The sequence below is a fragment of the Sorex araneus genome, chromosome 2 (genome assembly GCF_027595985.1).
Source record: "Sorex araneus isolate mSorAra2 chromosome 2, mSorAra2.pri, whole genome shotgun sequence".
NCBI lineage: Eukaryota > Metazoa > Chordata > Mammalia > Eulipotyphla > Soricidae > Sorex > Sorex araneus.
The window spans coordinates 279173920-279187631 of NC_073303.1; the positions used below are offsets into that span (position 1 = coordinate 279173920).

A 13712-nucleotide genomic window follows, 5' to 3' on the forward strand; every position below is an offset into this window, starting at 1 on the left:
TCCCCGTGGTGTATTCGATATGCCAAAAACAGTAACAAGTCTCACAATGGAGACATTACTGGTGCCCGCTTGAGCAAATTGATGAGCAACAGGATGACAATGACAGTGACCAAATTAAGTGCTTTGAAAAAGTGTGATATCACCAATGTCAAAATTTGTTCTCAATAATCCATTCATTTATAATCATGAAACCCTCAGAGACCTCAGCCACATCCCCTTACTCCCTTCTTTACAAGCTGTTCTTTCAGTTTTGTTCCGCTCATCCAGGCCATCTGCACACCCCAGCTACTCCAGAACCTAAAGGGTTGTTTCTCTCCACTCACGAGGCTTTGCACATACTGAACACTCATTTACTAGTTAATGATAGCTTCACACAGAACGGGACTTAAGATGTGGATAAAAAGAAATCTGTTTTAAAAGGAGAATACAGAGACAAATGATTAATGGAGGAGAAAAATTCTATAGATCAGGACCCACGATCAAAACTCATGATTCTCTTTGAAATTCTGGGGTTATTTATTTTTCTATTTCTCCTGGCACAGTGTCTGTTATCAACCACTGGGAGTTTTCACTAGTTATTCATATTTAATGATGTTTCCAATCTTTCCAATGTTTTAAGCAAACATCACACCAAACCTTATGAAAAGTGAATACAGTTTTGCTGAGCTATTATAAGAATATCTAGATTGGGAGTCAGTAAACATCAGCTGCAAATGGAATAAACAGTAAATATTTTATGCTTTATATCTGTTGTAATTATTCAGCCCAGCAGGTGGGCACAAAGGCTGTCATAGACCATACATAAATAAATGGATGTGACTGTGATCCAATAAAAATATTTATAAACACATTTGGCAGATCAGATTTGGACATGAGCCCCAGGGCACTGACCCCACCTGATCTATTCTCTTCAGAAAACTCTCAATATCTTCCTTGTACTTTTTATTTACCTCACTCTTCCAATAGAACCTTAGTCTTCATTTACATATGCAAAACAAATTCTACTCACTCTTAGAATTCATTTTGAATTAAATATTAAGATATTTATGAGAGGGCCTGGAGCGATAGCACAGAGGGTAGGGCGTTTGCCTTGCACGCAGCTGACCTGGTTTTGATTCCCAGCATCCCATATGGTCGGTCCCCTGAGCACTGCCAGGAGTATTCCTGATTGCAAAGCCAGGAGTAACCCTTGAGCATTGCCGGGTGTGACCCCAAAAAAAAAAAAAAAGATTAGCACGGTCACTCTTTCTTCTCAGTGGTAATCATCAATATGAGCAAAATACCCTTTCTTTCATGTTCCATTACATATATCTATTAATTAAAATGCTTTGAATAACTTTGAACAACTTTTTGATTGCACAAAATGTTAAAAGTCTGTTTAATTGTACAATTTATTGCTATTTTTATAAAAATCATTTGGGGGCCAGAGCGATACGACAGCTTGTAGGGCGCTTCCTTGCATTTGGCCAATCCAGGTTTGGATTCCTGGCACCCCATATGGCCCCCTGAGCACAGAGCCAGGAGTCTGCTCTGAGCACTGCTGGGTGTGGCCCAAAAAACAAAACAAAATCACTTAGTGAGATGAAGCTACTTATCCAATTTAATTTCCTACTGCCTTCTGTTTAATCTATGTAAGAATAAAAACCATCATAGAAAATAACACACACAAACTTGCAGGAGAAGATAGGCACCAACTTTAGGACAGTGATGGTACCTGGAAGGGGAGTGAATACTGGGGAGGGGGCTGGCGGTATTGTGACGAGATCTGAGGTGAGCTTTTAGAATGCGAATGATAGTAATAAACATTTAGCAAAAAGATATGAAGTATGGCAAAATATTAAGATCTGGCAAAGCTTAATGGGCACTATTATTTTTAATATTAGTGTATTTTCTCTAACTCATACACCTTTCTATTTGTTTAAAATAGGTCTTGATGAACTGTCGTCCACAGATCAATTCTGGCCCACTGCCTGCTTTTGTAAGGCCTGTAACGAAGCAAGGTTTTTACATTACTGCAGAAAGGGCTGTTTCAAACGGACAAAGACGACATGACAGGCCTCCTAATCTCCAAAGCTGGAAACACATGGTGTCTCGCCCTTTACAGAACATGTCTGCAAACTCCTGGTTTAAAACAGTTTTTCAGAAGAGGGAAAAAAAAAAAGAAAAACCAGTTAAAATAAAGAACTAGCAGGAAGGCACTAAGTCAGGAAGAATGGTAAGGTTTTCTTGCACTATGTCAATTAAATGTCATATTGGGGCCGGAGAGAGTACCGGGGTAAGCACTTGCTTTGTATGTGAGTAACCCAGATTATACTGCTGGTACCATATATGGTCACAGAGCCCCACCAGAAGTCATCTCTGAGCACAGAACCAGGAGTCAACCCTGAGCACCAGCAGGTGAGGTAAAAAAAGAGACAAAAAATGAGCAAACAAAGTTTTATATTCTCTGACCCTTTAGTCTTCTAAAAATGAACTATCTTTTCCATTTCTATAAAAAAGAAAAGTTCATAAAATTTTATCATATTTTATGATTTTGGAACTCATCTAACAGACTAATGGGAACATCTTTTAACAAGATTTTATTTTAGTACATACTTGGCAAAATTTTGGGGCCTCGTTTGGAGCTCATTGTGGCACCCTGGGGTGTGGTCCCGAGACAGGAGCCGTCATGGGCACCTCTCCCAAGCCCTCAGGAAAAGGGCTGCTGAGGCCTGAGTTGGGGCTTCAGCTTCTCACTTTCTATATCCTGTCTCTTAGAATTTTGTTTCCTTTTTTTCAGAGACAATGGAATTCAACACACTGTATTATGGTAAGAATTTCTGACTATAATGGTTGTGAGATTTTGGGGGATCATCAGAGTAGCTGAATTCTTTTCTATTTTTTTTTTGTAAAAAATAGACTTATTATGGAGAAAAGTGAGATAATGCATTTGAATGTCTTAGCCTGACTTATCTTACAAACTGCTAGCCCTTACTATGCTATTATCATTGTGAGGTTGTTACAGAGGTATTTTCTTTCCTTTATAAAATATTAAGCACATCAGTGTTGCCTATGTAATGAAAAATTTCTTATTTTTGTCATTAATTTCCATAGTTCCTATCCCCAGCATTGAGCCAAGTTAACTGAAGATATTATCATCTGTAAGTCAATGAATGAGGAGACACATAAGGAGGATTAACAACTTAGTGAATGTAAGGCTATTTGGAAGGAAATTACTGTTTAATAATGTTAACAATGTGTTATTTTAAATTTTACTTTCATGGTAACTAACAATGCACACAGGAGAACCACAGCCACAAAACTAGTAAGAGACAAAAATTACTTAACTCTCTCTCTCTCATGGCATACCTTCTTTCCAATAAAACTCTCCTAAAAAAATTATTCATCTCATCTACAAGGTCCATCTTTTCCCCTAAAAGAGAATTCTAATGAGAATGCTAAAATAGGCAATTGTTGTTTTGAACTTGGCCATGTATCACATAAATGCTATCACTAATAGCCAATTGATTTTTAAAAAGACAGTATTTAATATATTAAAACATGCAAATTTATGGTAAAATATTCATAATACACTACCAGATTATGGGATAGAACATTACTGAAATTACAGAGGCCCCCAGTGTACCCTTCCCCTCTTCCCTAAGGAATTAACCACACTTCTGAAGATAGTGTATCCATTCATTTCTTCATACATTTTGTATAACTCTGGTTATCTCTAAACAAAACATGTCATTAATTTCGTTTGTTTTAGGACCACATCTGCTGGTACTTAGGGTTTACACATGGCTCTATGTTCAGAGACCATCCTGATGGTGGCTGGGGATCCAGCGAGGGTCAGCAAAGTACGGAGCAAGTGCCTTAACCCCTGTACTATCTCTTCCATCCATACCATTACTTTTCTAAGTGCTTTACTAATTTGGCTTTATGTATGAATTCACTCACATGAAGATATAAATATATATAAATCTCTAGTACATTCATGTGCTAGAGATAGTATTAAACAAATAGTCTGTATTTTCTTCCATTTCTTAGCCTTTAGATTGGAATAATTGTGAGTAGAAGGGATACTGTATGTTATGTGTGGGATAAAGCATTTTGGAATATGGATAAAGCACATGGAAGTACTATCCCCTCCTTCCCCTTTCATGGAATATATTAATCATATATTCCAGAAGGGGCAATGGGAAAGCTATAGGAACAAGGGGTATCTACCAATCTGAGTGATACGGAGCTCAGTTTCTTGTTAATCCATGTTGTGATATGTAAAATGAGTAAGAAATCTCTCTGAACTAAAAAGCATATACAAATGGAGTAATACTTCCTTCCTGGGATTATTCAAATGGAGTGCTACCAGTTTCTAGGTAAATTTCAAAGTCTAGTCTTTACCTTCTCTTCTTCGAAGGATTGTTGTACTAACAATACTTTCAGAGTAATGTTAAAATGCTCATGTTAAAATGCCCTAAAAGAGAATTCTAATGAGAATGCTAAAATAGGCAATTGTTGTTTTGAACTTGGCCATGTATCACATAAATGCTATCACTAATAGCCAATTGTTACTTACTGTTTTGGGCAACAGCATTTTTGTTGCAACTAGATTTTAAGTCAGCTAAAATGCCTTTTTTTTTGGTACCCTACACTGCATTTATAATCACAGAAATGCAGTAATAACAACTCTAAGGGAAGTTGAAGACTAATATAATCATGTATTGATTAATACTGTTTCAGTCAAGATGCATAGATGACTATTGCTCCAGCAGGTTACACCACATAGCCTAGGCTGTGGCAACCTACGTTTGTGCTCTTATTCTACAACATTCTCATGATTATAATTTACTAATGACCTATTTCTCAGAATGTATTCCTCCGGTGAAGTGCCATATGACTGTACTAAAAAATGTCTTGGTGTAAGACAACTTGCTTATGTTTCATATACCTAAGTTATCTTGATCCTTTTTATCTCCAATGCATAGATGAGGCTATTAAGGCAAAGTAACTTTTCTTTGATCACAGAGCTAGAAAGAGAGTGGGGAAGAGACTTGAAATCAATCAGCTTGATTCGAACATTTTATAGTGATTGAGTGAGACCATTCCTAGCCTAGGACAAGAGCTTTAGCAGAACAAAAATGGCTAACATAATCTGTTTTTATAAACTGTGCGATCATTTAAGGTGCTTCTTTTGAGGCTTGTTGGGACTCAAGAATTTGAGGTCTTACCTTGATCACCTCTGGTGTCTGCTGAATCAAAACCACTGTAGCATCTTTAGCTTTATCATCAACAGGGGAACTTCTACATATTGAATTGGGCTGGGAAGATGTTGTCAAAGTTTCCTGAAGAATCTGCATCATTTCCTTTTCTTGTGAGAGGCTTCCTCTACCTGATTTACATTCAACTAGTTCTTGAGCAAAGTCTTCAATACTTTCTAGAATTCGCAGTAAGAGGGCTCGATCCTCTTCCTCTATTTTGTGTCCATTGGTTTCAATAATTCTTGTCAGACAGGAGGGTGAGACTTTTTCCACGGTCGAAGAGATTTTAGATTTAGATTCAAAATCTACAGGGCTCTGACCAGTCAATGGACTATAACTATTTGCAGGGTTGGAGCTTTTACCCTTGGCAAGAGGGTCTCTTAGAGAGGTCTCCATTTTCTGTGAAAAAGATTCCAAGTCCATTAATAACTTATCTATTTCTTCCTGACTATTTGAATTCATAAAACCTTTGTGGTCTCCCTCTTCAACTTTAGCAACTTTTGATTTAAAATTTTCCTCAGGTAGGTTAGCAACTGACTTCTTAAAGATCGTCTTAGCAATTTCAGTCTGCATGGAGGCAGGACCTTTCTTAAGATGAGCACCATGATCTGAAAATTCTGCTTTATCTTCATTTTCCTTTAATGATTCCTGACTGAGTCCATTCTCTGTCCTTTGTCCTTTAGCTAATGCTTTCTCACCATCAGACTCTTCTTCAATAAAAAGGGTATCTATTACATTACCAGAAGAATTTTCTAAAGGATTTATGGTTAATGACTGTGATGGATGCTGGGCATCTTTTAAAGATTTGGGATCATTTTTCTCTAAATTATATAAGGAATTCACTGAATTGGTTGGAATGGGTTTTGTATTATCTATTTTCCTAGTATTGTGCTTTTCATTTTGCATTTCTATAGCCTGAAATCTCCCTGCATCAGGGGCTGTGAGCTGGACAACGTCTTCATATTTAGGAGGCTGTTCGGTGCCAAATATCGGGGAGAAGGGAGTCAGTTGTAAACTAGGCATATTACTGACAAGTTCTGTTAAGTCTATAGCCTCATTATTCCCAGACTGCATGAATTCAAATGGTAACTTTTTCAGGTATGATGCTAACCTGGTCATTACAGTCATATAAATAGTTTCAGGGCTAGAAATGGCATCATTACCATTTCCTTCATTGATGTTGCTCCCTGACTTTTTCTTTATGCACTGTTTAATGATGTCTGTGCATTTTTTCAAATCCTCAGAGCATTTCAGCAAGATGTCCAAGCACATCTTTATGTCTGTTCCAGGAGAAAAATGATCGAGTTTATGTTTTTCCAAAATTTGAGTGACTAAGTCTTCTTCAGAGATGTTCTGAAGAAGCATTGAAGCGAGGCCTGAATCAAGTGAATTTCTATGGGACAAAGATTTTTCCTCAACTGAGGAACTCCGAAGTAAACCAAAGGACGGGGAGTTCCCGTCATTGCTATAATGGCCACAGAGCAAGTCAAAATCAACTGACCTCCTATTAAATGAATCAGACTTAACTTTCCTTCCTTTTTTGTAAACTGCATGGTTAGAGTTTTTGAGTTTTTCAAGGGAAAATTCCTTTATTTTCCCACTGGCAAAACTGATTGCTTCTCCTGCAATGTCCTTTAAGTTACAGGTGTTTTGAAATGTAGATCCTTTCCTGATCCTGGGTATGCCAATAAGGGCCTGATGGGGATAGTCGCCGTCAACTGAGGAAAACCCATTTTCATGGGGTAGGAACATAGAGTCCAGGTCGGCATCTTTGAACTGAGACACGGGAATGTGCAAGAGGTCTGCACAAACGCTATGGTGCACCACAATGCAATCCACTCCATGGGCGAAGGTGTGGCAGGTTCCAGTGCAATAATGTATAGCTTGTTCAAAACGCCGGTCTATTATCACGCTGCTATAGTGGTTCACAGTACTGACCACAAGTCTGTAAGTTGCTGCCATAATATCAAATCCACTTAGTGGGGGGGATTTGGAATTCTATAGTAGTTGTTTCAAGTAAATTTTCCTAAGTGACACTTGGTGGCAATGTTCAGTGGTTTCTTGCAATGACTTTCCTACAAAAGGAACTGTCTAAATTTGAGGTTTAGTAAAACTGTCAGGATACAGTAGCAAATGCACATGTGTGCTTTTATTAGCAAATCTAATAATTTAATAATTGAGTTTTTAAGTGTTATTTAGTAATATCATCACACTACAGAACTTTTTATAGAAGAATATCTTCTTTTAGTTCTTCAACAGTTCTATAGTGAAGAAATTTATTGTCACAAATCTTAGTTGGTAGTACTGAAGTGTTATAATTGAGTCCTCCAAAGGTTTAAATTATTCATTTTTCTGTGAATGACAGGGAAACCTATGATAAAAAGAAAACAAAGAAAATATGTTTTTATAAATTAAAAAATATGATTAATATGACAGACCTTTTTATTTCCTCTTCCTTTACATCCCACTTATAGTTCATCATCAAACCTTATTCTTTGTCACATTACTGATGGGTGATATTTAAATCATGTTTTGGGTCATCGGATGCTATATTCCTTACTACCTAGAACAGCATTCTCACTTCTGCATTGTTACAATGGCCTCGGACTTGATATTTCTTATGCTTTATATCCTCCTTATCCCCAGCTTAGATAAGGATAGCCTTTATATTCCACCAGTTGAATTCATAATGTGATATCCAGCACAGAGAGATAGAGAGAGAGAGAGAGAGAGAGAGAGAGCACCAGCCAGCCTAATTACTACCTAATTACTGTTCTGGTAGCGCCGTCTTAGATTTTACCACAATTAAGTAGTCTCTCTTGCCATCAAGTGTACACAATTTATGTAGTCTTTTTTTTTTCTTAAGGTTTTTTTTTTTTCTTTTTGGGTCATACCTGGCAATGCACAGGGGTTACTCCTGGCTCTGCACTCAGGAATTACTCCTGGTGGTGCTCAGGGGACCATATGGGATGCTGGGAATTGAACCCGGGTCGGCCGTGTGCAAGGCAAACACCCCCGCTGTGCTATTGCTCCAGCCATTTTTAAGGTTTTTAAACTATGTTGTCCTTGCTTGCCAAGAAGGTTCAATCAATGCATTCACACAAAAACTGAGCTGAGTTCTATGTAAGGCACTTGCTAGATATTGGGGACACAGCATTAAATAAAACTGTTTCTTCCTGTTCTTATGGAATTGATAGTCTAGAAAGGAAAATACCAACATGCAAAAAAAAAAAAAGGTATAACTTAGATGGTGATTTGAACTACAGAGAAAAAAGTAATCTGGGTCAGGGTTTAGAAAGATGGTAGAGTGTTGTGGGGAGAAGAGCAATTGAGAAAACCACTGAAATCTAAAGAGAGACCTGAAAGAGAGACTAACCCTAAGTAAACAGGCCTGAAGTGAAAGCATGCTTGACTGACTACACGAATAACAAGAAGCTAAAGTGACTGAAGCGTAGAGAATAAGACGGTGGAATATGAGGTCAGAAGGGAAGGTGAGAGTCTCAACAATGCAGGCACTATTGACTTAGTTTGATGAACTGGGCCTTAGTGCTGTGTGAGCTAGGAAACTGAAGGCCACTGGGCAGGGGATTACCTGAGCAGACTTAAGGCTGTAAGTAGGTCATTCTGGATGCTGTGTTTAGAAGAGACTGCAGGAGGGCAAGAAAAGAAGCAGGGTAACTAATTCAAGGCTACAAAAAAATCATCAAGGAGGCTGGTGACTTAGACCCGGACAGCACAGGGAAGACATCGAGAGACTATATATTTAAAAAAAAAAGAGTCAGTATAATTTGTTGAATGACAGAATGAATGATCCTACTGCATGAAGGATGCTGCAGTAATGGCAATGATGGAAAAGTAGAAGGTGAAAGCAACGAAGTGGAACATCCAGTGCCATCAACAGTGCTGGTATTTTTAACATTACCAAATGATCTTTCTAGTATGTGGGATATAAACAAACATAGGAAGAGAGCAACAAATGGCTAAAGTCAACAGAGCATGAGAACTGGTCTAAAGAAAGGAGCTTACCAGAACTGTTCACAATAGCCAGAATCTGGAAACAACCCGAGTGCCCGAGAAGAGATGACTAGTTGAAGAAACTATGGTACATCTACATAATGGAATACTATGCAGCTGTTAGGAAAGAAATTTGCTTATAAGTGGATGGTCATGGAGAGTACCATGCTAAGTGAAATGAGTCAGAAAGAGAGGGACAGACATAGAAGGACTGCACTCATTTGTGGAATATAAAATAACATAATATGAGACTAACACCCAAGACAGTAGAGACAAAGGCCAGAAAGATCGCTCCATGGTTCGAAGCCTGCTTCATGAGCTGGGGGAGAAGGCAGCTGGGATAGAGAAGGGATCACTGAGTCAATGATGATTGGAAGGATGGCTTGGGATGGGAGATGTGTGCTAAAAGTATATAAAGGACCACACGTGATGGCCTCTCAGTATCTGTATTGCAAACCATAATGCCCCAAAGTATAGAGAGAGTAAAAAGGAAATTGCCATAGAGGCAAGGGGTGAGGCAGAGTGGGGGTGGTGGGAGGGATATTGGGGACACTGGTGGTAGAAAATGTATACTGGTACAGAGATGGGTGTTGGATCATTCTATGACTGAAACTCAATCATGGAAGCTTTGTAACTATATCTCACAGTGATTCATTACAGAAAGAAAGGAGTTTACCATGGAGGGGTACAGGGGTGGGAATTATAGGTTGGGGGGTACTCTGATAGAGGGTGTGGTGCTGAACACTGTAGACATGAAGCCCTATCATTAGCAGTTGTGTAAATCACAGTGACAAAATAAAAAAAATACCTTTCTGGGTGATGAAAATAGTCTACATTTCTATCTCCACTGACAGAGCTGCCGTTAGCCATAGGAGACTATGGGGGTATTTTATTTATTTTATTATTTATTTATTTATTTATTTATTTTTTGCTTTTTGGGTCACACCCTGCGATGCACAGGGGTTACTCCTGGCTCTGCACTCAGGAATTACTCCTGGCGGTGCTCAGGGGACCATATAGGATGCTGGGATTCGAACCCGGGTTGGCCGCGTGCAAGGCAAACGCCCTACCTGCTGTGCTATCTCTCCAGCCCCTATGGGGGTATTTTAAATGTGGCAAATAATGTCCAAGTGAAAAATCAAATTGTATTTTAATTTTGAGATTTTAAACTCAAACAGAAATTGCAAGGTTATTTAGAATCCCTACGTACTCTTCTTTCAGTTCCTTTCACTGATGATATCATATGCCATATGATCAAAACCAGGAAATTGACAATGGTACTGTTAACTGAACCCAGGGCCTTTGGGGTTTCATCAATTTTACATGCATTCACTCCTTCCTTCCTTTTTATCCTTTAATAATAATTATTACCACAAGCAGGATGATCCACCATCCTCCAAAGCCCTTCACTACTACTCTCTGTATGCACACATTCATTCATTCTAACCTAATCTCTGGACACCAATGACGTGTTTTTCAGCATTATAATTTTCCTTCTTCCCTCCCTTCATCTCCCCATCCACTTTTTGTGCTAAGAAGCCCTGAGCACACCTGAGAATGGGTGACCATACAGTATACTAGCACTTAACACCTATAATTTTATTTCAAACAATGCTTTTATGTAAAAAAAACAAAAGTTTTTTTTTTTTTAAGAAAAAAATCTTTGTTTAGGAACTCTGAGAGAGAAGAGAGATGATAGAACACTATGGTGTACAATAATTATATACTCAAAATTGGGACTTGGGTGATTTCAGAGTGGAATGCATGAAAACACACAGTTTATTTTTTTTTTAAGGTCACACCCGGCGATTCACAGGGGTTACTCCTAGCTTTGCACTCAGGAATTACTTCTGATGGTGATCATGGAACCAATGGGATGCTGGGAACTGAACCCGGGTTGGCCGCAACCATTTGCAAGGCAAATGCCCTATCCACTGTACTATCACTCCAACCCCAACATACAGTTTTTTATGTATTACAATCATACTAACTTTTGAAATAGGCTTCTGTCACTTAACATAATGATCTTGTGAATTGTTTACTTCACACTCTATATCAACAATCCTGTCCCTTTAATTACTATTATTTTACTTTATGACCATATTATAAGTTAATTCATTTACCAATTAAGGGATATTTATATTATTTTAAGTTTGGGTCCACTATAAATTAAGGTACTGTAAATATTTTTGCACAAGGCTTTTATGAGGACATCATTTTCATTTCTCCAGGTAAACACCTAACAGTGTCATTGTTGGGTTGTACAGTAAGTATATTTTTATAATAAAATGCTTAATTGTGTACTCAAGTGATTATACCATTTTACATATAGCCAGTAAATTATGAGATAAAGTTCACTCCACAGCCTCTTCAGAATTTGGGACAGTCAATACATTCTACTTTAAACATCCTGCACATTATTATTTCATTGTGAATTTTTCTATAAATAATGTTATAGATTTTTCATTTGCTTATTGGCAAATATTCTGTTAAATATTCAAATCTCTTTTTTTGTTTTGCTTTTGGTTTTGGGTCACACCTGGCAGACTCAGTGTCTCCTTCTCCTGGCTGTGCTCAGGGTTGCTCCCAGTGGTGTTCTGGGAACCATACAACTACAGGCACCAAACACTCCAGCATGCAAAGTATATAAGCTACATCTTCAGCCTGGATTGTATCTTGTTATTGAGTTCTAAGAGTTATGGTTTTAGATCAGACATTATCTCATGACTCCCCATTCCATTTTCTGAGCAGTAACTTTTGAGAGTTTTTTTGTTTTGTTTGTGGGCCACACACCCAGCAGTGCTCAGAGTTATTTACATCTGGCTCTCTGCTCATAGATCAATCATGGTAGTGCTTAGGAGACCACATTTAGTGCTGGATATTGAGCTAGCATTGACTATGTGCAAGGCAGGCCCTTTAACCCCTGTACTATCTTTCTGGCCCCACTTTTGAGCGGTTTCAGTGACCAATTCTAATAATCAAATCACTTAAATTTTTTTTTTCTTTTCAGCTCACACCCAGCAATGTACAGGGGTTACTCCTGGCTCATGTACTCAGGATTTACTCTTGGTGGTGCTTGGAGGACCTATGAAATGCTGGGAATCGAACCCGGATTGGCGCATGCAAGGCAAACACCCTACCTGCTGTGCTATTGCTCTAGTTCCTAAATTATTTTTAATTTTTTAAAAATTTTAAGTACATTTGAATCCATCAATTCAAGGTGATGAAGATTTTCTCTTATGGTTCATTTTGGTAGTTTTATAGCTTCAACCGTAATGTTCAAGTCTAATAATTCTGAATGAATTTTTCTGTATGGTATGAGGCTGTTGTAAATTATCCAGCACCATATGTCCAAGAGTCTATTCTGTCTTGGTGAATAATGTTGGAGCCCTAGGTGAAGAACAACTGACCATATATAGGGGTTTTATTTCTGATTTCCCTGATCTTTTGTCTCTTTATGTATACCAATACCCTTCTCAATCACTGGAGTTTACAGAAAATTTTAAAATAGCAATTTAAATCTTCCAAATTTTTTCTTTTTAAGAATCGTTCTGGGAAGGGCTGGAGTGATAGCATAGCAGGTAGGTTGTCTGCCTTCCACATGGTCGACCTGGGATTGATTCCCAGCATCCCATATGGCCCCCCGAGCACTGCCAGGAGTAATTCCTGAGTGCATAAGCCAGGAATAACCCTTGTGCATCACTGAGTGTGACCCTAAAAAAGGTAAATAAAAAAGAACTGTCTGGGGCCATAGCAATAGTACAGTGGTAGGATATTTGTCTTGCACACACCGACAAAGGTTTTACCTGGCACTGTTAGGAGTTATCCCTGAGGCAGAGCCAGGAGTAAGCCCGAATATCATGAAGTAGACCTAGAATAGCCAGAACAATTTTTTTTAGGTTTTTTTTTTTTTTTTTTTAGTTTTTGAGCCATACCCAGTGATGCTCAGGGCTTGCTCCTGGCTCTGCTCTTAGGGATCACTCCTGGCAGGCTTCAGGGTCCATATGAGATGCCGGGAATCAGACTCTGGTCAACTGCATGCAAGGAAAGAGTCCTACCCACTGTACTATTGCTCCAGCCCTTTCAAATATCAATGCCTCTTGCACTGATCAGGATCTCCCGAAACAATTATGAATACAAGCGGTGAATACAGAAATACTTGACCTGTAACTGATATGTATTTTTTCTTTCTGGGGGATCACACCTGGCGTATTAGGGTTTACTCCTGGCTCTGTGTTCAGGTATTACTCCTGGCAGTGCTTAGGTGACCACACAGTACCAAGGATCAAACTTGTTTGACAAGTGCAAGGCAAACACTTTAATCTCTGCACTCTCTCTCCTGTCCCGTGTACCTAATTCTACAGAAAAAGTATTAAATCTTTTACCATTAAATATGATGATAGCTGCAGGGATTTTGGTGAACACTGCCTTATAAACTGAGACAGTTTCTATTTC

The 13712-nt window shown here is 38.4% G+C and overlaps 1 protein-coding gene across 1 annotated transcript in view; it reads right to left on the reverse strand.

Annotated features, from left to right (window-relative positions):
* The window catches only part of PPP2R3A (protein phosphatase 2 regulatory subunit B''alpha), a 155374-nt gene that overhangs the window by 91996 nt on the left and 49666 nt on the right, over window positions 1-13712 (reverse strand). Inside the window, exon 3 of the mRNA XM_055126127.1 lies at window positions 5214-7614. Coding sequence (XP_054982102.1) covers window positions 5214-7205 — 1992 coding nt within the window. The 5' untranslated portion in view covers window positions 7206-7614. The remainder of the gene's footprint in view (window positions 1-5213; window positions 7615-13712) is intronic.